Here is a 24,919-nt window from a genome sequence, read left to right on the forward strand (position 1 = left end):
CCCTCTGCCAAGTACTTCAGTGTGAATCGCAGAGTAGTGATGTAGATGTAAGAGTACACAAGTAGCTGAGCAACAGTATCTCTGACATCTGAGTTGTTCCACTCTTTTCTTAGTTGCTTCTCGCCACAGTTTCCTCGTAGTAGCAAAAAAAGGCAGGTTACATAGGAGAAAAGTAAAATATACTGTAGGGGTTCATATAAAACAGTTAAGCACTATAAAATATTGTTTTGCCTGTATCGTGGCTATAAATTTAAACAAAATCAACTGAACCATGCTTTTGAAAGCACTAAAATCTCTGCTGTTCCTTGTGGGCTAACACTGTTTCAAGCCTTCACAGTGGCTTTTGAAATATCTCCCAGAACATGTAATTTTTAGTTAATATCGACTTTCAAGTTTCCATTTTGCGACAGCATTGAAATTTCGTGTTATTTCAATGTTTTTCTTACTCTTTTTTTTGTGGTAAAGCTTCAGCAGTACATCTTGGCTGGAAACCTGATAGCTTTTCAACAACACTGTATGCAGGAGTAGTTTACATTCACATTTGCACGTTTTATTTTTATGTTTAACATTTAGGTTTTGTATATGAATGTGTTTGTAGAAAGTAACCGTACTGTCTGTGTGTGTAATCAACCTTCAACTTTCTTTTTCAGACCTTTGCTAACAGTAAATATTATAAAGGTGGCTTTGATCCAAAAATGACAAGAAGAGAAGCTGCTCTCATTCTAGGAGTATCACCTAATGCAAGCAAGCTAAAGATAAAGGTTGGTAGGACAGTACCAGAGAATTTAAGTGAAGCAGTAGTAGTACGGTATTTACACACATCTGCACTAATAATATTATAATAAAGTCTGAACAGTACTAAAATATTTGCATGTGAATGCTCTCACTAGAATGTTGAATTTTAGCAGCAAGGCATTGCCAGATATAGTAGTTTTGATTGTAATGCATGCTAACACATGTTCTTTGTCTGCATACATCTGAATTTTCACGTGGAGATTGTAACAGTCTAGAGCTTCCGGTTATTGGCAAATGACTGATGTTGGTACGCTCGATTTTTTGTTTGCAACTCAGTTGGTATTCCACCTTAAACAATCTTGATGTTACAGAGATATGCTGCAGTAACCATGCTTCTCCTCTTTTGAGGAAATCGTTGTAGGTTTCTTACTTTTTTTTTGTTATTCTACTGTTTTACATCACAAAATGCAAACGTTATCACTGTTCAAGTTCTTTTCTACCTCTCATAATGAGTCTCTAGATGCTTAATCTTCTGTGTAAATATTTTTTTTAAATATGTAAATTTAAAACGCAAAAATAGCACCTACCTAGGAATTGTTGAGGTAGAGGTGACTGTGGTAGGTCTGACAGTTCATGATTGAAGAAAGAAAGATTCAGTTTTGAACTTGTGGAACTCAATAAACAATTCTTTCATTGTAAAGAAAAAGAGAAACTAATAAAATTTAAACAAGTGGGTACCCCATGCGAACAATAGAAGGAAACATGGGTGCAGAATATGACAATAGGTAGTGATCAGACATGGTCAACCAGAACCTTGATTACGAGTGTGCCTGTCCTCACATTTCCGTACAGTCCAACATTGGACAACTGTCTCATCTGAATCCCCCACAGCTCTGGATATTGTATGATTTGACCAGCCAGCTATATGGTGCCCCACGATGAGGCCCCTTTCAAACACTGACAGGTGGCATTCCCATCCACGTATGAGACATCTCTGTAGTAGCCACCAGAAAGATCGCGGGAGGCGCACATTGGCACGGCGCGTCACGGGCGGTAGTTGCCGCAAGTAGCGTCCCCTCCACCAGAGGGCACGCGAGAATTCGGACGCGACCTCTGCCGGCGTAACAACAAGAACAACAACAACAACTCCGGCAGGACGGGCCGTGCCCAGTCAGTTAACATCGGGCATGCCTAGGACACAGTCCCGGTCGATGCTAAGTGAAGTGTGACGTAACGTGAACAGTGTTACTACACAATTGGCGACGAGTAGGGTCGTTCTTTCGCGTGTTGCGTCGTTGTTCCGGTTTCGCAGCTTCTCCACGGCATGGAGGATTTGGTACGGGTTTTGGTGGCGCAGCAGACGGAGCTCATGGCCACCATGAAACAAGTGCTTCCGGCGTTGCTCTCCACGCCGTCTGCTCCGGCGCAGTTCCCTCCTCCCTTTCTCCCGTATGACGAGACGGCAGAGGATTGGGACGCATATGAACATCGCCTTCGGCAGCATTTCCAGGCGTTTCATGTTGCCGATGCGGAGGTATGTCGTGCTCTCTTCTTGTCTTGGATATCTCCCTCGCTGTATCAAGTTTTGAGGCAGCTAGCGCCGTTGCAGGAACCCTCGTCCTTGTCTTTTGACTCATTGTGTTCATTGCTGTCTTCATATTATCGCCGCCGCACGCATGTTGTGGCGGCTAGGGTCGAGTTCTATCAATGCAAGAAACAGCCCCATCAGTCTTACCGGGCGTGGGCCGCTACCCTGCACGGTCTTAGTCGCAAGTGTCATTTTGTCACGGAGCAGTCGCGAGAGTCGTATGCCCACGTTATGGTACGCGACGTCATTGTTCGTTCGGCCCCTGATAGGGAGGTCCGGCAACGGGCCCTGCAGTTAGAAGACCCTTCCCTCGAGGAAGTCCTGTCCATTGCTCAATCGTATGAAGTCTCTCACGCAGCAGGTCAACAGCTGGAAGCGTGGTGCGACGTCGCAGAGGTTCAGGGCGGCGCGGCCGCGTCCACTGTGTCCGGGGTGGACGACGTGCGAGCTGTACAATCCGGCTGTTACGGCCGCTCCCGCATGGCGTGTAAACAGAATTCTGGCCGCCGGCCCCTGTTGCCGTCCTGTGCGTCATGCTATATACATCATGATCGGTCAGAGTGCCCCCGGCGTTGGGCCGTTTGTCGCAAATGTAATAAAAAAGGTGACATTGCTAAAGTTTTCCGCTCAGCCTTGAAGGAATCGAAGGAAGCAAGTACAGAGGACATGGACGTTGACATTCAGGAAGTTTCATCGGGCCAGGCTCCCGACGCATCGGCACGCAAACTCTTTATCGAGGTGTCGGTTCGGTCGCGCCGGTTACAACTGCAAGTAGATACGGGCGCGGCAGTTTCGTTGTTGAATGCACAAACTTACTCCGACCTTGGATCGCCCCCGTTGGCGCCAGTTTACCGGCATCTACGCGGTTATGGTAAACAGTTCATTCCCCTACTGGGTCAATCCACTACCGACGTGACTTACAAATCAGTCACTCGGCCTATTACTTTTATTGTTGTCAGTGATGCGAGCTCCGCTAACCTTTTTGGCCTGGATGCCTTTCAAGCTTTCGGTTTTTCTATTGGTGACACCATACAGTTGGTCTCCGAAGACGTTCCCTATCACTCATTGGAATCTTTGATCTCCGACTTTCCAGATATTTTTGAGGAGGGCCTGGGGCGTGTTTCCGATTTTGAAGCTCACTTAACGTTGAAGGCGTCGGCTCGCCCGCGTTTTCTACGCGCGAGACAGATCCCCTTGGCTCTCCGCCCTCAGGTAAAGGAAGAGCTAGACCGGCTGACAGCCCTAGGGGTCGTTCTTCCCGTTTCTTCCAGTGAGTGGGCTTCGCCCCTCGTTATTGTCAAGAAGCCCTCGGGAAACTTGCGTCTTTGTGGCGATTTCAAGGCCACCATTAATTCCCAAATGGTGGTGGACACCTATCCTTTGCCTCGTGCTGATGAATTGTTCTCTGCCGTAGCGGGAGGCCAATATTTTTCGAAAATCGATCTTTCGGAGGCTTATCATCAGATACCACTTGATGAGGACTCCAAACGCCTGGCGGTCGTCAACACCCCGTTTGGCCTTTACCAATACCAGCGGTTGGCTTTTGGAATATCCAATGCCCCGGCGATATTGCAGCGTTATCTTGAGCATGTCACGTCGACAATCCCTCATTGTATTAATTACCTGGATGACATAATTGTCACAGGCCGCAGCACGAAGGAACACTTGCACAACCTTCGCACCCTCTTTCTCAAATTCAGGTCTGTGGGCTTGCGTTGCAACCTGCATAAGTCAACCTTCTTCCAACCGTCCATTGAGTATGTGGGCTACACCATATCTCGGCATGGCATCCAGCCACTAGGAAGTTTGGTCCAAGGTATCGTCAACCTTCCTCGGCCCACTTCTCTGAAAGAGTTACAAGCTTTTTTAGGCAAGATCGCCTATTACCACCGGTTCATTCCCAGGGCTTCCGCTATAGCCCACCCCCTGTACTGCCTTCTGCACAAGGGTGTTCCTTTTGATTGGTCGCCTGCATGCGAGCGAGCGTTCACCTCGTTGAAGGGCCTTCTCACTTCCGCCCCTTGTTTGGCTACTTTTGATCCCCATAAGCCGTTGGTCCTGGCTACAGATGCTTCGCAGTATGGGGTGGGGGCGGTCCTGGCCCATCGCAACGCAGATGGTTCCGAGCAACCACTGGCGTTTGCGTCTAAAGCGCTTAGTCCCGCGCAGGCCCATTACTCCCAGGTGGAAAAAGAGGCTTTGGCCATTGTCTACGCTGTTACCAAGTTTCACCCTTTCTTGTATGGCACGAAGTTTCAGTTAATCACTGACCATAAGCCGTTAATATCGTTATTTGGCCCCGCCTCTCAGATTCCGGATAGGGCGGCCCACAGACTACAGCGCTGGGCCTTGTTCCTCTCTAAGTACCATTATGACATTCATTTTCGCCCTACAGGACAGCATGCCAACGCCGACGCTCTTTCCCGTCTTCCAGTGGCCCGGATCCTACGTTCGATCGAGAGGAGATTATGTGTTTTCATTTGGATGTGGCGTCCCGCCAAGCAGTTGATGGCTTCCCGATCACTAGTTCTCAAGTCGCCAGGGAAACGGCGGCTGACCCGGTTCTCCGGCAAGTAGTTCGCCTCATTCAGCAGGGGTGGTCCTCCCGCCCTCCGGGCCGGGCCTCGGACCCTCTCCGTAATTATTTTCTTCTACGAGACCGCCTCTCGGTCTTGGAAGGAGTTCTCCTTCTGGCTACCGATGATACAGCTCCTCGCGTGGTTGTTCCTGCAGGTTTACGAAGGGAGGTCCTCACGTTATTACATGCGGGGCACTGGGGTGTTTCCCGTACTAAAACCTTGACTCGCAGACATGTGTACTGGCCCGGTATTGACAGAGAAATTGAGCACTTAGTGGCCGCCTGTTCCCAGTGTGCGAGCCAACAAGCATCTCCCAGGGCAGCGTTCTCTTCATGGCCGCCGGCAACCCAAGCATGGGAACGTGTTCACATCGATTTTGCCGGCCCGTTTCTCAATGGCTTTTGGCTGATTGTCATTGATGCTTATTCCCGATTCCCATATGTGGTTCGCTGCTCCTCAACCACTTCAGAAGTTGCAATCCAGGCACTAGCAAAAATCTTTTCTGTGGAAGGTCTGCCAATCACCCTGGTCTCAGACAATGGACCACAGTTTATTTCGCAGACCTTCCAGGATTTTTGTAGGCGCTTTGGTATTCGGCATATTTGCTCTCCCCACTTCCATCCACAATCGAATGGGGAAGCCGAGCGCATGGTGCGCACATTTAAGACGCAGATGAAAAAGTATGTGCATGAATTTCCTGCAGAGGAAGCCTTGACGTTTTTCTTGACGGCATACCGGACCACACCAATGGGCAAACGCAGCCCCGCAGAGCTCCTCCATGGGCGTCAACCTAGGACTCGGCTGCACCTCCTCCGGCCTGGTCCTTGCCTGTCTTCACAAAACGGAGTACCTGGCTTTCCACTGGGTATGTCGGTCTGCGCCCGTGGGTTTCGTCGCAATCCACGTTGGATACCGGCGGTGGTCCTGCGCCGAAATGGCCGCCGGCTCTATACCTTGCAGGCGGGGGATCGGGTGGTACGTCGTCACCAAAATCAGCTACGTCCACGTTCGGGCACCCGCCCGCCGACCTCTCGGACACCGGCTTCCCCATTGCCGGCACCTGTATTGGTTTCACAGGGGACGTTACCTCCTCTCCCCGCTGTGACTCTGCCGCACTGCGATGGTTCTCAGCCTTGGCAGCCTCCAGTAGCTCCAGCACCGGCATCGCCATCATTCGAGATGCCCCAGCGAGAGCCGGCCCGCCTAGCAGGCCCGGTTTCTAAGGGGGCTAGTTCACCTGTGGTCGTCCCTTTCCCTTCGTCCCCGCCACTGGGTCTTGCCCCTCCCGAGGTGGAACAGGATCCGGAGTTCGACAGCTTGTCACCCGTTCTGTCCCGAGCTCCGGTTGTGGGACGACGGGGGCCTCTTCGTGTGGGTCACTTCCAGCCGTATTCGAAGGTTCCGGCTCGAGGGTTGGGAGATCCCCTCGACTCCGGCCATCCAATGGATGTGGAGGTCATCGCTCCTGCCCGACGCTCCGCCTTCCGCCGCAGTGGATCACAGTGGCTTCACCCCCCGAAGGAGGAGGAGTGTAGTAGCCACCAGAAAGATCGCGGGAGGCGCACATTGGCACGGCGCGTCACGGGCGGTAGTTGCCGCAAGTAGCGTCCCCTCCACCAGAGGGCACGTGAGAATTCGGGCGCGACCTCTGCCGGCGTAACAACAAGAACAACAACAACAACTCCGGCAGGACGGGCCGTGCCCAGTCAGTTAACATCGGGCATGCCTAGGACACAGTCCCGGTCGACGCTAAGTGAAGTGCGACGTAACGTGAACAATGTTACTACAATCTCATTGCCCTTCCTGTGATCACTCAACATCAGACACTTTTCACCCCCCCCCCCCCCCCCCCTTTTTACACACTGCCAGATATAGTAACAACACTAAACATGAGCAACTGTAATAAACTCTGGTGGCCATTCTACTATCACAGAGAATCACAACTCTAAAAATTTACATGCTCGATAATGGAGTGTTTATGTGTACAAAGTTTTGTTGGCATCCCAGCATGTCTTCTGGATACTTAACAATGTTTGTAAGGAGTCCATCAAGGACTTTACATTAATATATTGATCTGTAATGGTTGAGAGAGTCATCAGACTACAACCAGGCCACTGTAGTAGTGTGAGGATAACACTTCTTGTAACAGTGGATTATTGTGTACCATATTGCCCAACATTATGAGAAGATCCTGAAGTTATGAACACTGACTACTGGGACTGATATGTATTTTATGTACTTGCATATAAAGTGTGTGTACCACATATGTAATACTCCTTTTGTCTCTCTTCATTGATGTGTAAAATAAAATTCTGGACTTATTATTTTCAGGAAGCTCACAAGAGAATTATGGCTTTAAATCATCCAGATCGTGGTGGTTCTCCGCTTATAGCAGCTAAAATAAATGAAGCCAAAGATTTACTTGAGAGTGGAAAGTCATAAAAAATGATTAGTCTTTGTTCTTGGACATGTTATAGTTGCCTAAGTAACTGTGAAATCCTGCCTCACAACTTCTTTCATATTTCTATTTTATTTATATAAATGTTTTCTTGTATTTATGTAGATAAATTGTGTGATATTGATGTATATATAAATAGAAAGAGATCTAATTTTACATTTTTATAACCATATCACAATGCAATTTTGTATAATACCTTCCTAAGATAATAGACATAATTTAGAATTTTTTATTTGTCTGCAACAAACATTATCAGAGATTAATAGTCAAAAATCTTCACGAAGAGAACTTGTCCTAATACCTAATCATGAATTATCAAAGTATTGAAATTTGTCTTTCTTTGATGATACTTGATGTCCTTTACAGACACAGCTCCTTACATGTTTTAACAGTATAAATAAAGTGTGAATTCTTTAAAACAGGAATTTTATTTTGTGCTATTATTTCCAGATGTCATATTGTTCTTAAGATTGCAGTAAAAAACATGTAATCATTAGTAGCTTTTGTAGTTATTTTTCAACTAACAACATGCCATTCCCAGGAAACTTGTTGGCAATGACAGACAATTAATTGTAAAATAATGTATCAGTGCTTGATCTTATTGAACATTGTAGTTATATTCAATTTAGTAGTGTTGACGGAGAATGCAGCTACTCACAGATGCTGTTAAGGAGTTTTATTTTACTGTTATGACTTTTTTGGGCTATCATGCCATCTTAACTTTGTGTGTTTTCAGTTCTAATCACATAAGTATATTTTGCTATATTCTACGAGGTATCCACACAGTGTGTAAAGTGCCACTAACTGCTCAAATATTCTAATGGAGAACAATAGCAAATACCATCCTGCTGGTCATTCTAATGCTGCCAGTAAAACAAATGTAGAGATTTTAAGGTGGGCATGATATTCCAAAACTGACCTTGACAGTAAAATAAAGCTTCTTAAAAGTATTCATGGCTGCCTGCACTCTCCATCAACAATTTATTGCAATTTAGACTTGTTTATGCATAGTAGTAAACAAAAAAAACCCATGCCATGCACTTTATAGTGATGTACATGGCTGATTCATCCTCCATTTTTGTTGAATCCAAGTTACAGACCCATCTCTAAAGCTCATAATGTTGACAGTTGTTAAATTGTAACCCCCAACCCCCCTCCCACACTCTCTTTTGTGCCAACAGCTACAGAAATCGAGCACAACTTCACTGATCTCATGAGTACACTGAGAATGAAACCTGAATCAGGAGTAATATTTGTTAACATGTGACATAAATGCCAAACTTAATTCAGTTTGGTTGATTTCTCATGGCTGTAATGTATTTTTGAATTGTTGTCCTTTATTTTCCATTTCTTACTGCTTAGTCTCCATTTCTCACCTTACTGCACCAAACTTTGTGCCACTGGTACCTGACTACAGAAGTGCCATCTACCTAACTGTACATTATTTACTTTTTTTGCTTGTCTATCTTATATGTTGTCTGATTCTTGTCCATCTGTGTATTCAAGTTCTTTGCAGCAAAGTTGTAGCAAAATAGAAACCTTAAATGGTGGACAGTGCATAAATTGAGTATTTTGGATGAAACAAATATGTGCGAGAAGTTCAGAAAATAGGGGAATTGCACCTTTCCACATCTGTTCCCTTATTTATTATATCTGATATAACCACTAGAATTATCCTATTAATGAATAAGTGCAAAAGTCTTAGGAAAGTTAGCAGAAAGATTGACCCTTGAAGAAGTGATCATTTGCGCGTTAAGGCCCATCCCTATGCAATGATATGTCTGCGCATGCAATAATTCACTGCAAGTGTGGCATGTTCATGCAACATAAGTTCCAATCTACTCCTAGTCCACCATCTGTCAATCTAAAAAAGAAATTTCAGCAGTTAGCGACTATGATCTTGCAATGTCGAAGTTCATTTCATTTATTTAGACATTCTGGTATATCTTGTGTTCTCCATTTGAGCTGCTGACAGTTACATTAAGATTCCTGGGAGCAGAAAGAAGCTACAAAGATGTAGAATTTTCTACTGCAATTTCAAAGCAAGCATTTAGTGAAATCATATTTAACATGTGTGAAGCTGTTTACTCTGTCCTGAAGAAGGATTTCATGAATGCAAATAAAGTACTTCATTTCTGTAAAATATAAATTCTGACAAGTTACAGATAATATTTTCACAGTTTTAGACTTGTTTGAATCTCAAGTTTGCAGTGAGCTGTAGTTTAGCTGTTTTATTACAATTACTGGACCAGCACTTCTAAGGAAAAACTATAGAGTGCAACATGTGCACAAAAAAAAGGTGTGGGGTCAAGGGGGCGTAAGTCTTTTCCGCACCAGAGCTGGTGCTGCTCTGTCAACCACCTGCAACTAGATTAAACTGACTGTTCTTACTGGTACTGATACCTTCACATGTGGAACCCCCTGATTAAGAATATGAGGGTAACTCTGATCTCCTGAGTGCAACCATAATTACCACACTTCACACCAGGGATCTCAATCTCAAACATCACAGACAACACCAGCCTATGCTCTCCAGGAGGAAGCAGAGCTCAGAAGATTCCTATTCTCCAGGTGACATCTCAGTACGCTCACACTCCAGCAGTGTGACATCAACAAAAAGTTCACAGGGAGGTTTCAGAGACATTGTTACCAATGGCATAGAAAATACACCCAAAGACATAGACCAACACAAACACACTGGCAAGTTCAAGCAATCGAGCTCCCTTATAGATGGAACTCCACATTTAAGCCCTCTATCTACTAAAAGGAAACAGGGGATCGGCACTGTTCAAAACCAACTGGTAAAACGAGTCGGTACACATTCAAAAGATCTTAAGAACCAAAAGTGACCACCATCACAGTTACAGAAACAAAAAAAAGTCCCCCCCCCCACCCCAAGCCTCTCCCAAACCAAGCAGGACCAGTTTATGAATTGTCACCAAATGAATCGATGTAAGCTGTAGGGTAAATGAGAAGCTCGAGTTGCTTTAAAAAAATATGATGTCATCATGGTATGAGTCCTTGTGGCAAAACAAAACAATGCTCCAATGATGAAGATGAAACTTGTAACCTATTCAAAAGAAGACTCTGACAGACTTCTGCTTGATGGAATACACACATCTGGCAAGCTGTACAAAATGAATCCCCTACCAACCCACCAACCTCTCAACCTGCCCAATGCAGTAAATGCTTGAGCTTTGAGCACAGAGCAGAAAGTTGCACCAGTACAAATCAAACTAGTCAATATGTAGCAGCATTCAGGACTTCACCAAGTGCAACAAGTTTTAAGGGAAACCAAAGTTTCTTAACTGCTGAGGAGCACACATTTCCATTACACGCCTGCCCCAGCAGGCCCAAAATACTCCCTTCGACAGTTCTTCAAGCCTCCCCCTCAAAATCGCCAGTCCTATAGCACCAACAGCAAGATGGTCAAAAACTCTCGATGAAGCAGGTCTGAACTAGTAAGTGACTGTCTAACCCCAGACTACTTCCAAGCCACGATGGTGAATCAAAGGCCCTTAACCCTTTGACTGCTGCAGGCGCTCAACCTGCTTGGTGCACTGAGGCGCCGCGGCCTGTAGCTTAATCTGGCTACCTGCGCTCAGTGCCTGTCTGTCTCTTGGAGCTGCCGCCGAGACCAGAGCAGCTCGCACTGCCTAACCTGCCCTGTGCTTTAATACATCTGGGCTGATTACAACTCAAGCAGAGCCAGCGTGAATTTTAGGCGACTTTGAGCTGTAATATCCGGTGCAATAGTTTTTGTAAAGAAATCCAATTTGGCCATCTTGTACAACTTTACGTGTTCTCTTAAGAATAATAATGAGAAGAATTTTATGAGCCATATTGAGCCAGAACAGTGTAGGTAAAAAATCAGTAAAAAAAAAGGCTGCCCGAAAAAATTTTGAAGTTTGGCTTTTTGCATCTCCTGGACTAATGCCACAATGAACGTTAAACTTGGCATGTAGTAACCTAACAACACAATTCCCTTAAATGTGAAGTTTCAGCTCCTTAGCACTTACCAGTATTCAATTAATTAAGCACAAAATTGAAGATTTTATAAAAATGTAAAAAATGCAGTATTTTCATTCTGATTTTGTTAAAAAACTTTGCTCTCTAAAACATTCCAAGCTGTATAATTGGAACGAATGATAAAAATGATATTTGGAGTAGATTGGTATGGATTAAAAATTTTCATTCCGCTACTATTTTCCAATATTCTACAAATTAGTCATAAAGAGGTTGATTTTTATGAAAAGATGAAAGTAGGCTATATTCGATACTTCTTTTACAAATACTGTTTTCTCTTAATGCTTTTAAAGCCAGTCTCATTCGAACAACCAGTTTTAAGCCCCCAACCCTCCCCACAACAGGGAGCTTAATACTGGCTAACGAGAGGCAAAGTAGCAAGAAAAATTGCACTGAGAACAGAGTTGTAGATTAATATATGGGTTTTGTTATACTGGCGCAGTGTACTTGGCGTAATTACATTTGCCACGGTACAGATATTGTGCCATCTCCATCACAAAGTGTGTTCATTTGCCAGCAAACTGCTACATATGAAGAAGTCAGGCATTGTTTAAATTAATTTTACACCTGTTGCAGCTATTTCCCATCCTCTTTTTCGATCAGAGCTTTGGACCGGCACTGGCGAAAATAAAATAGATTTATGTTTTTTTTTTTTTCCTCAGATTTAGTTCTCAATGATTAGTAATACTTCTTTGTATGATAAGTCTCAAACATAATGAAATGTTGCAAGTTTTGAATTGGTATCTAGTTTCCCGGTGCACTTTCTGTTTGATGCAAACTATGCATCTGCACATTAGCGTACTTTTCTGCAAATGTTCACTCACAATAACAGCTGGAAAATGTCCCCTGTGAATCGCAGAGGATTTTCATCATCATAGCGCCTTCCCCTGCCAGCTTTCTTTCGTTCTATAGCATATTTTTTTACAATCTCCCTTACAAGAGAAAGGTAAAACTCTACGAGTGCCATTTTTTGCCCTGTTATCGACCGGTGGAGAGCATGAGCATTTAGAATGGACAAATCCAGAATTGTACCATTTCACAGTCTTACTCACTGATCCCACTGAGCTCAGTAACATGTCACAATGGTCAATTGCACCCATACTCGAATTGTAATCTACAGTACATTGCAGTTTCTTTATTTTTTTTGCCAGTATTTCTGTCAGTATTCTCTGTTCCAACCATTTGTTTTGTGTGACTTGTGGTCAACATGCACACCTGTCTCTTATCGCACCACTTGATAGCAAGGATCTTGTCAGTGGACTTAAACTCAGTCTCTCCTCATTTTAATTTCTTCTGCAGTTTTGGCACGTTGCGCTTATTCTTATGAGCAGTGCCAAATATGGCTGTTCCATGGTTGTGAAGCCAAAGGAACAGGTTTGGGCTGGAGTACCAATTATCGACATGTAAAATATGATCCTGTTCCAGATACGGTCCCATAAGAGTTGCCACTGCATCACCACTTTTTCCTAAATTGTGGAACCCAATTTCTGTTGTTGCACCTGTATATACAATAAAATCCAAAATATACCCGCTCTGACTGTCACACTGTACTAATGTCTTTATTCCCAATCTACTTCACTTGGTTGTAATAAATTGCTTAAAAGATAATCGTCCTTTGAACAGCAAGACACTTTCATCTATACAAAGCTTGTGATGTGGGCAAAATGAATTACGAAACGTCTTACAAATCTTGTCAACCATTATCATAATTTTAAATAGACTGTCTCCTCCAGTACTCGCAGATTTATCGCTGAAGTGTAACATTCTCAGATGTATACGAAAATGGTCTCAGAACCTAATTTTGCTGAAAACTGGTGTGTTCAAAAGTGTATCTCCAGACCAACAATCACTTAACTTCTTACCTTGCACCATTAGAAGGCAAATAGCAACAAAACAATACATTTCCTCAAATCCAGTGCCTTTCCTCTTTGACAGTCGAGAATTCAAAGATTCTGGTGTAAACGTAAAAACAATTTGTTTCGTCTGCAATAAATTGCAACAGTTCTTCAGACATAAATATCACAAAAATGAAAGAATACTTGGGTCAGTATCTAGTTGACATTTGTGTCCTGAACTCGAGTCATCACAGTAATGGCTTAACAGCTGAAAATCGGTTTCTTTCCAGTCAAACATGTCACCTAAGCGCGCTCTCTTCCAAACCATTTCACTGCCACTTTCTGATTCGTCAGATTCTGAGGAACGGCTGACTGTAATTCTTGCTCTGCCCTCTGATATAAAGGGCTGAGGACTACAGCTTCGAGATTCTGTTGAAGGCTTATCACTGCTATCTGGGCAACAATGGCGATGTGACATTTCTCCTGTAGAAAACAAGAAAACTGATGAAAACACAGGAAGTGAAGTTGAATTCTCCAAAGAGAGAACACAGCAAAAAACATAAACACACTCTCGAACTATACAGTCAGACCACTGAGCAGTTGCTGGAAGAGCAGGGCAGAAAGACAGCTCTGCGTGTTTACACGTCCGTCGTGCACATGCAGCTGTGACTCAGCGCGCCTAAACTCGTCCCTAGCGGTTGAAAGGCTGGTGGCACGGTACACGTCAACACGTTCTTAGTGTTATAGGAAAAGCCAAGGGCCACGCTAAAACACGTCGGGTGCGCCACGAGAATGGCGAAGGAACACACACACACACGTGATGTCAGAGGTAGGGGCACCCTGTTCACCTGTAGAGATCTACCAGCTACAGAGACCCCCTTCCCCAGCAATTTCAAAACGAGATTATCTAATACTGAACATCCCAGGAGACAAAGACTACCCATAGCCTGTATCTATGTTACTGCACTGTCAGGCGTGCCATCCTACTTCTTACATTACAGTTTATCATAATGGGCTACTTCTACACCAGACATTGTCTACTAGACAATATGACCATCCAGCGACATGGACGACAACTGCATGACTTCCTTGCAATTGAATATACCTGCTGACTAAATTTTTCTTCACCAACCTTCGATGGCCACCAGGATCACTCGCTCCGTGACTACATTCTAGTACATCCACTGGGTGCTAGCATCACAAGTGACAACTTACCAGTACTTTTCTCAACATCGGTAACAGCAGGACCAGCCTCTTGATTGACAGAACATGCCAGAATACATTATGGAATGTCTGACTGAACGTGCAATAAAAACACAGCTTCAGTTTCCCATAACTTTTACACTGTACTAAGACCTAGAGACAATAAATGACAGACTACAAGAGACACTACCAACAGCCACGGCTGTGTCAATTCCCACAAAAACAATTAAAAATTACCGTCCAACAATATCCCAGGACTGATCCAATTTAAATGACAGATATACAGAGAGATCAAAAGAACAAACAATGCAGATCTCAAACCAGTGTGGAACAGGCTGAACGCTCAGCTTAAAAGAATCATTTCAGACGACAGGCAAAGATGGGGATTACACAGCCAAAGTCTGGACTGCCAAAAAGGTTGAAATTTTTTGAAAAAAATCCAGAAACTCACTGACCAAACAACCAAATTCTACTTGTGCTGGACAATAAATAACTATCCAGCCGTAGATGACCAACAAAAAGCTGAAATTCTCTGTAATGTGCTTGAAGTTGTCCATTCTTTTTCCAAGAGCAACGTTTGATGATGCTTTTTACCACCCTGCATCCAGACAATTCCCTACGATATTAAATATCCCAGCAGTCACAACGGAAACAGACATACATAGCAATGACATCAACCCAGATGAAGTGCTGGATGCCATTACCACAGGATGCAATTCAGCACCACCACTTGTGGGAAATGGCATCACTAGACTCCACTAAGAAGAGCCCCACAAAATACACTCATTACTATATTCCTCACAATCTTTAATTACTACCTGATGAAAGAAATCGTATCAGCCACATGGAAACAGACAAAGACAATCATGATGCCAAAGCCCCCACTAATCCTAAATCCTGCACACCCATCTCCCTCCTAGACCTAATCAGAAAGACCTTTGGGTGAATAGTCACAGATAGATTAACAAAAATCAACGTTCTCCCATGGTTTGGGAAAAACAGTTCGACTATATACTCACCGTATGACATACATCAGATATCACCAAAACCGTAAACATAGGAATCTGCACTCTGACCATGGATATAGAGAGGGTATTCGATAAAATCTGGCATGGAGAACTCTTATACAAACTGATAGACATAGGCATACTGACAAAAACAGACTATCAAGCTTCCTGTTTAAGGATAGACAATGCAGGGGGCAAGTAAACGCCACCAGGGACAGATGATGTAGAGTACATGTAAACACCACAACCTCTTCTGACTTCACTGCTCAGGCAAATGCTATACACGTTATACGTGACTGATGTCCCCGAGACAGAACAAACCAATCAAAATGTAGCAATGTATGCAGATGACACACCTACAGGTATTCGGTCACCTCCACAAATTCTATACAAAACAAACCAGCCACTACGTGACTGCATTCAGCAGCCGTAGGAGCCACTGGAGAATTAAAATGAAACCACACAAGACACAGACACAGAAAAATGCCAAGCTTGAAAGGTACCAATGAAAGGCACACACAACTCCAGCTCTGGTATATTGAACCTAGGAAAATAGGCATGAAAAAATGCATAGGAATACATTGCAACAGGTATCTCAGCTGGAAAACACACAACATTCAAACCATCGACAAAGCCAGGAAAAGGCAACTACTTCTAAGACTACTTCAAGGACACTTTCACAGATGCAGCACCAGTGCACCAAACATACAGTAATCACACACAAGCAAAACATTCATCAGACCAGTGATGGAATAAGGGGTGGTGCCAATCACTAGGCGAAAATTAGAGTGATTATTCGCTTCAGAGGAGTGTCGTACAACATCTGTTAGTATCTGTTGCAAACGACAAGCACACCACTGCTGACATCACCCAACTGTGTAATTATGAGACTAGAGAATGTTCGTGCCTGATACGGATGACACATTCTCAAGAACAGACCCGACATGAAAAGCCAGATTGAGATGTATGCCCAAACACAAACTTAAATACATATACCCCCACCCCATACAGTCATTTCCCTAACTGCTACTGCATTCATAGCCAGAGCAGTAGAACTGACTCCCAAAACAAAAATAATCCATCTCATCTGATGAAAAGGGACATCGAAGAAAATGACTGACAAACCACAGACATAAAGACAACAGCCAACATAAAGCCAACAACCAAGCTGCACCATGCCACAAGACATAACACCTTCAGAAACATGGCTGTCCTGTGACAATTAGCACATTGTGTTTTGTAACATGAAGCAAAAACAGCTAGTAACAAAACCACTGGATTTAAACTCTTCTTTTGATCCTTCTGTAAGAATGACTAATCCATGTTTTTGTTTAGAACATTTATTTTGATATTTTTGTGAAACTAAGATTTATCCTCGTAATACCCACAAATGTTAGACTACAATACACAGACTGAGAACCATGGACCTTGTTGTTGGTGGGGAGGCTTGTGTGCCTCAGCAATACAGATAGCAGTACCATAGGTGCAACCACAATGGAGAGGTATCTGTTGAAGAGCGGCAGCAGCCTTTTCAGTAGTTGCAGGGGCAACAGTCTGGATGATTGAATGATATGGCCTTGTGACATTAACCAGAACGGCCTTCCTGTGCTGGTACTGCGAATGGCTGAAAGCAAGGGGAAACTACAGCCATAATTTTTACTGAGGGCATACAGCTTTCCTGTATGGTTAAACGATGATGGCGTCCTCTTGGGTAAAATATTCCAGAGATAAAATAGTGCCCCATTCGGATCTCCAGGCGGGGACCACTCATGAGGATATCATTATCAGGAGAAACAAAACTGGCATTCTACAGATCGGAGCATGGAATTTTCAGATCCCTTAATAGGGCTGGTATGTTAGAAAATTTAAAAAGGGAAATGGATAGGTTAAAGTTAGATATAGCGATAATTAGTGAAGTTCGGTGGCAGGAGGAATGAGACTTCTGGTCAGGTGAATGTAGGGTTATAAATACAAAATCAAATAAGGATAATGCAGGAGTAGGTTTAATAATGAATAGAAAATAGGAATGTGGGTAAACTACTACAAACAGCATTGTGAACTCATTATTGTAGCAAAGATAGACACGAGGGCCACACCTACCACAATAGTACGAGTTTATATGCCAACTAGCTCCGCAGGTGACGAAGAGAGTGAAGAAATGCATGATGAGATAAAAGAAATTATTCAGACAGTGAAGGGAGACGAAAATTTAGTATTCATGAGGGACTGAAATTCGATAGCAGGAAAAGGAAGAGAAGGAAAAGTATTAGGTAAATATGGAATGAGGATAAGGAATGAAAGACGAAGCCACCTGGTAGAATTGTGCACAGAGTGTAACTTAATCATACCTAACACTTGGTTTAAGAATCGTGAATGAAGGTTGTATACGTGGAAGAGGCCTAGAGCTACTGGAAAGTTTCAGATAGATTATATAATGGTAAGACAGAGATTTAGGAACCAGGTTTTAAATTGTAAGACATTTCCAGGAGCAGATGTAGCCTCTGACCACAATCTATTGGTTGTGAACTGTAGATTAAAACTGAGTAAACTGCAAAAAGGTGGGAATTTAAGGAATGGGACCTGGATAAACTCAAAGAACAAGAGGGCGTAGAGAATTTCAGAGATAACATTAGGGAACAGTTTACAAGAACAGGGGAAAGAAATACAGTAGAAGAAGAATGAGTAGCTTTGAGAGATGAAATAGAGAAGGCAGCAGAGGATCAAGTAGGTAAAAAGATGAGAGCTAGTAGAAATCCGTGGGTAACAGAAGAGGTACTGAATTTAATTGATGAAACGAGAAAATATAAAAATGCATTAAATGAAGCAGACAAATAGGAATTCAAACATTTCAAAAATGAGATCGACAGGATGTGCAAAATGGCTAAGCAGGGATGGCTAGAGGACAAATGTAAGGATGTAGAGTCATATATCACTAGATACTGCCTACAGGAAAATTAGAGAGACCTTTGGAGAAAAGAGAACCACCTGTATGAATATCAAGACTCGGATAAAAAACCAGTTCTAAGCAAAGAAGGGAAGGCAGAAAGATGGAAGGAGTATATAGAGGGCCTATACAAGGGTGATGTACTTGAGGGCAATGTTATGGAAATGGAAGAGGACAAAAATGAAATGGGAGATATGATACTGCAGAACAACTTTGACAGAGCACTGAAAGATCTAAGTCGAAACAAGGTCCCTGGAGTAGACAACATTCCATGAGAACTACTGATAGCCTTGGGATAGCCAGCCATGAGAAGATTCTACCATCTGGCAAGCAAGATGTATGAGTCAGGTGAAATTCCCTCGGACTTCAAGAAGAATATTATAATTCCAATCCCAAAGAGAGCAGGTGTTGACAGGTGTGAAAATTACCAAACTATCAGTTTAATAAGTCACGGCTGCAAAATACTAACACGAATTCTTTACAGACGAATGGAAAAACTGGCAGAAGCCGACATTGGGGAAGATCAGTTTTGATTCCATACAAATGTTGGTACACATGAGCAATACTGACCCTATGACTTATCTTCGAAGATAGATTAAGGAAAGGCAAACCTACGTTTCTAGCATTTGTAGACTTAGAGAAAGCTTTTGACAGTGATGACTGGAATACTCTCTTTCAAATTCTGAAGGTGGCATGGGTCAAATACAGGAAGCAAAAAGCTATTTACCATTTGTACAGAAAACAGATGGCAGTAATAAGAGTCGAGGGGCATGAAAGGGAAGCAGTGGTTGGGAAGGGAGTGAGACAGAGTTGTAGCCTATCCCCGACATTATTCTATCTATATACTGAGCAATCAGTAAAGGAAACAAAAGAAAAATTTGGGGTAGGGATTAAAATCCATGTAGAAGAAATACAAACTTTGAGGTTTGCACTGCAAAGGACCTGGAAGAGCAGCTTAATGTAATGGACAGTGTCTTGAAAGGAGGATATAAGATAAATATCAACAAAGGTAAAATGAGGATAATGGAATGTAGTCGAATTAAATCAGGTGATGCTGAGGGAATTAGATTAGGAAATGAGACACTTAAAGTAGTAGATGAGATCTGATATTTGGGGAGCAAAATGGCTGATGATGGTCGAAGTAGAGAGGTTATAAAATGTAGACTGGCAATGGCAAGGAAAGCTTTTCTAAAGGAGAGAAATTTGTTAACATCGAATATAGATTTAAGTGTCAGGAAGTCTTTTCTGAAAGTATTTGTGTGGAGTGTATGGAAGTGAGACATGGATGATAAACAGTGTAGACAAGAAGAGAATAGAGGCTTTCTAAATGTGGTGCTACAGAAGAAGGCTGAAGATTAGATGGGTGGATCACGTTACTAATGAGGAGGTACTGAACAGAATTGGGGAGAAGAGAAATTTGTGGCACAACTTGACTAGAAGAAGGGATCGGTTGGTAGGACATGTTCTGAGGCATCAAGGGATGAATAATTTAGTATTGGAGGGCAGTGTGGAAGGTAAAAGTTGTAGAGGGAGACGAAAAGATGAATACACTAAGCAGATTCAGAAGGATGTAGGTTGCAGTAGGATACTTGGAGATGAAGAAGCTTGCACAGGATAGAGTAGCATGGTGAGCAGCATCAAACCAGTGTCTGGACTGAAGACCACAACAACAACAACAACACATAAAGCTTATAACTATTTCTGTAATCACTGTAAACCAAATAAGCTTTCAACTGCCATTGTTGCTAACACCCAAAATCTTCTTTCTGATGTTATATTATTTTTTCTTTTTTCTAATGTATTGATATTATTGAGATTGTTTACTTGTTACTTTTTTTCCCGCATTTAGAATTAAGAGCCAATTATATATAAAAATGAAATAATATATCTAAAAACAAAGATGATGTCACTTACCAAACGAAAGCATTGGTATGTTGATAGAGACACTAACAAACACAAACACACACACAAAATTCAAGCTTTCGCAACCCACAGTTGCTTCATCAGGAAAGAGGGAAGGAGAGGGAAAGACGAAAGGATATGGGTTTTAAGGGAGAGTGTAAGGAGTCATTTCAATCCCGGGAGCGAAAGACTTACCTTAGGGTGAAATAAGGACAGGTATACACACACACACACACACACACACACACACACATACACACACACACACACACACACACACACATCCATCCGCACATATACAGACTTGTGTCTGTATATGTGCGGATGGATATGTGTGTGTGTTTGTGTGCGAGTGCATACCTGTCCTTTTTTCCCCCTAAGGTAAGTCTTTCCGCTCCCGGGATTGGAATGACTCCTTACCCTCTCCTTTAAAACCCATATCCTTTCGTCTTTCCCTCTCCTTCCCTCTTTCCTGATGAAGCAACCATGGGTTGCGAAAGCTTGAATTTTGTGTGTGTGTTTGTGTTTGTTAGTGTCTCTATCAACATACCAATGCTTTCGTTTGGTAAGTGACATCATCTTTGTTTTTAGATATATTTTTCCCACGTGGAATGTTCCCTCTATTATATTCATATCATTAAAAATGAAATAAAGTATGTATGTGTAATATCGATTTCATAATGATTGACCCCTGACTTTGAGCTAATATTATGGTTATGTCACATGATGAACATCGATGTGTTATACCTTGCTGGAATTATGGAAATATCTACTTTTATTTGGTGTATGAATATTACATTTTAGTTGGAAGAAAGGTGCAGTATACATAGTAATAGAAAGCATGCAGAACATAATTAGGGGAAAAATTTCACTTGCATAGTATAAAGATAGAATGTTTTTCTGTTTGCAGATGGATTTTAGCTATTTTCTGATTGGACTTTTCATTGCTATAATGTGAAACACAAGATGCTGTGGTTGAGCTTAACATTGTAGCTATTGTGGTGGAGAAAGCATAGTTGTAAAGCTTGAAATTTAGTTGGTTACCTTGTATGCTGTTGCTAATAAACACTCCCCATATTTTTCAATTAAGAGTTTGTAAAGCAGTTGAGTTACCGTATTTACTCGAATCTAAGCCGCACTTTTTTTCTGGTTTTTGTAATCCAAAAAACCACCTGTGGCTTAGAATCAAGTGCAAAGTAAGCGGAAATTCGGAAAAATGTTGGTAGGTGCTGCTACAACTAGGTAGTAGCTGCAATCCATGTGAGACAGTGGTGGAACATAGTTGACATATCAGAACACTGCCACTGTTGTGATGTGCAATAAGTGTTATTCACCAGTGAAGATTGGCAGCAAGAATTCCAATACAGCACTGTACTTTCTAACAGTAAATGAAAAATCAGTTAGCTCAAATAAGTTCTGCAGCAAAGAATGATGAATGAGATAAAATATACTTTAATCGCTTATTTACTTCATTGCTTCTTTTGAACTGCAATGGATTATTTACAAAAAGGCTTCATGAGGGGGTAAATATACTGTGAAACAGTCCTCGAACAATTGTCTACAAGATGATTGTGGGTGAACATCACATATTATTTTTACAGTGTGTTTTTAAGCTATGAACACTTACTTTCTAAAGTTAAGTTACCCCAGAACGTTATTCCACATGGCATTACTGTATGAAAATATGCAAAATATGCCAACTTACTGGTTTGTCTGTCCCCAAGATTTGAAATGATTCAAAGTGGAAATGTGGCTGGACTAATTTGTTTTAGGTGTTCCAAAATGTTTTTTTTTTTTTTTTCCCAGTTTAAATACCCATCAGTATGGACACCTAAAATTTTTGAAGTTGCTAGACTAATCATTATTTCATCACCATATGTTACACTTGTCACTGACTGAGTATCTCTAGGTATGCAGAACTAGTTATGTTGTATCTTTTTGAAACTGAAAGTTAGACCATTTGCAGGAAATCACTCCGTAATATTTTTAAGAAAATTGTTTACCATTTCTTATGTTGCTGCATGCATGTTTGGTTTCATTGCAATACTAGTGTAATCCCTAAAAAAAGACCTAATCCTTGTTTTACTACATTCCACGTAGCTGTAAGTTTGTTGTTGGAATTACTGATTTCTGACATAATGTGCATGTTCCTTGATTTTGTATCAGCAACAGTTCTACTGTTATGCCAATACAGTGGGCTGTTTGTGCACCTCTGATTTCAAGTTTTTGCACCTGATGCGTTGAATTCCTCCAAACACTTTGGAGAACACTTTCAAGAAAGGAGTGACACAACTATCACTTATCATTTATCTCAAAATTTTTGTTCTTGTTTGCTACTTTGTTCTTGACAAAGGGCCAAATAAGTTCAATGATGTGAATTCACAGTGCACCCCACGCCAGACTTCTCACGAAACACTTTGTCTGTCCCAGGATCAAACAGGTCTGTAAACTATGGACCAAGGCATGTATTGCATATGAACAAGCCAAGATTAGATGCTGTACTACCCCTCCCACCCCCTCCCCCAACCCCCCTCCCCCATACTTCAGGCACATTTGGCATTCTGAAGACACGCTTTTTACATGTTCATGTGGACTTGGTAGGACCCTTACCTGAATACCGAGGGTCCCTCTACATACTGTCTATCGTTGACTGTGTTATGAGATTGATTGAGGCCATGACTATTAATGATGTTATGGTGTCTTCATAGATACTTGGATAGCCAGCTTCGGCTGCGTCACTGTCATCACCATTGACCAAGGGTGGCAATTCGAAGTGGGCCCCTTCAGTGAGTTGTGCAGCATGTGTTCTGTCCAGAGTTCCCACGCCACTGCTTACCACCCCCAAGGCAATGGTTTAGTGGAGCACTGGCATTGCACACTGAAAGGTGCACTAATGTGCTACACTGGAGAGCGGAGCAACACTCTCCCGTGGCTTTTACTAGGCATCTGCACAGTGTTCAAGAAGGACCTTAATGTGTCATTAGCTGAACTCACCTAAGGTGAATTCATCAGCATGCCAGCTGAATATTTCAAGACTGCACCAACTGTCTCTGACATGCACCTGCATACAACATTACTCAATGTCAGTCAGCGCATCTCATGATTACATACACTCTCATCAGAGACTCACTCTGTCCTGTCATATGCTTCCTTGTCCATAAGGATCTGGATACATTGTCCAACGACTGGCATCCCCCTCCCCCCTCCCCCTTTCCCTTTGGGTGCTTAACTGGTGGGACAACACCTGCAAGGCCCTCTACTGGAACAAGCCCGTCACTGTTTCCATTAATCATCTCAAGCCAGCTCATGTACTCCATGATCACGCTGAGGCTGTCAAAGAGAAAAGTAAAGAACCTTCATGGACCGACCCAAGTCAGTCTCCATCTCACCTGATCAAGGCTGTGTGATAGTGAATGCACTGCCATCTGGCAACCCTTCACTACCTCCTCCTGTTCATCACGCCTGGATACCTCACAAGGTTGATGAATTACGTATCATCTTGCTTTTCTGACTCAATGGCAGTCTCTCCATTTTTGGATAACTTTGTGCTGCCTCAACCTTGACACCACTAGAAGCCAGATCATCCTCACTAGACAACAACACCTATGCAGTCATTAATCCCTCACCTGATAATGCTGCAACCACAGGTGCCACAACATTGTCGCTTGATTCACTTCCAGGACTACCATCTCTATGGTATTACCACACCCTATGCTCAGTTCTCCACATGCTCTGCACTCCTGGGAGGTTGGGGGACCCTGTAGGGACTCTGTACAATAACCTCTAGAGTGAAGGCATTGTGAAGCAGCATTGCTGACTTTTCAATCTGGTCTCTAACCTTGATGCATGTAGATGCATGTTGTTGCTTATTGTTGTTGTTGTCTTCAGTCCAGAGACTGGTTTGATGCAACTCACCATACTACTCTATCCTGTGCAAGCCTCTTCATCTCTGAATAACTACTACAACCTACATCCTTCTGAATCTGTTTAATGTATTCATCTCTTGGTCTCCCTCTACAATTTTTACCTTCTACAGGGCTGACCTCCAATACTAAATTGGTGATACCTTGATGCCTCAGAATATGTCCTATCAACCCATCCCTTCTTCTAGACAAGTTGTGACACGAATTCCTCTTCTCCCCAATTCTATTTAATACCTCCTCATTAGTTACACGATCTACCCATCTAATCTTCAGCATTATTCTGTAGCACCAAATTTTGAAAGCTTCTATTCTCTTCTTGTCTAAACTAATTATCGTCCTTGTTTCACTTCCATACGTGGCTACACTCCATACAAATACTTTCAGAAACAACTTCCTGACACTTAAATCTATACTTGATGTTAGCAAATTTCTCCTCTTCAGAAACACTTTCCTTGCTATTATGAGTCTACATTTTATATCCTCTACTTTGACCAACATCAGTTATTTTCCTCCCCAAATAGCAAAACTCATCTACTACTTTAAGTGTCTCATTTCCTAATCTAATTCCCTCTGCATCACCTGATTTAATTCAACCACATCCCATTATCCTCATTTTGCTTTTGTTGATGTTCATCTTATATCCTCCTTTCAAGACACTGTCCATTCCATTAAGCTGCTCTTCCAGGTCCTTTGCTGTCTCTGGCAGAATTGCAATGTTG

At 42.5% G+C, this 24,919-nt stretch overlaps 1 protein-coding gene across 1 annotated transcript in view; it reads left to right on the forward strand.

Annotated features, from left to right (window-relative positions):
- The window catches only part of LOC126237217 (mitochondrial import inner membrane translocase subunit TIM14), a 51,111-nt gene extending 43,357 nt beyond the window's left edge, over window positions 1–7,754 (forward strand). Inside the window, exons 3-4 of the mRNA XM_049947103.1 lie at window positions 651–761; window positions 7,234–7,754. Of these exons, the coding sequence (XP_049803060.1) occupies window positions 651–761; window positions 7,234–7,344 (222 nt within the window). The 3' untranslated portion in view covers window positions 7,345–7,754. The remainder of the gene's footprint in view (window positions 1–650; window positions 762–7,233) is intronic.
- The last annotated feature ends 17,165 nt before the right edge of the window (window positions 7,755–24,919 follow it).

Source organism: Schistocerca nitens, chromosome 2, assembly GCF_023898315.1.
Source record: "Schistocerca nitens isolate TAMUIC-IGC-003100 chromosome 2, iqSchNite1.1, whole genome shotgun sequence".
In the NCBI taxonomy this organism is placed as follows: Eukaryota; Metazoa; Arthropoda; class Insecta; order Orthoptera; family Acrididae; genus Schistocerca; species Schistocerca nitens.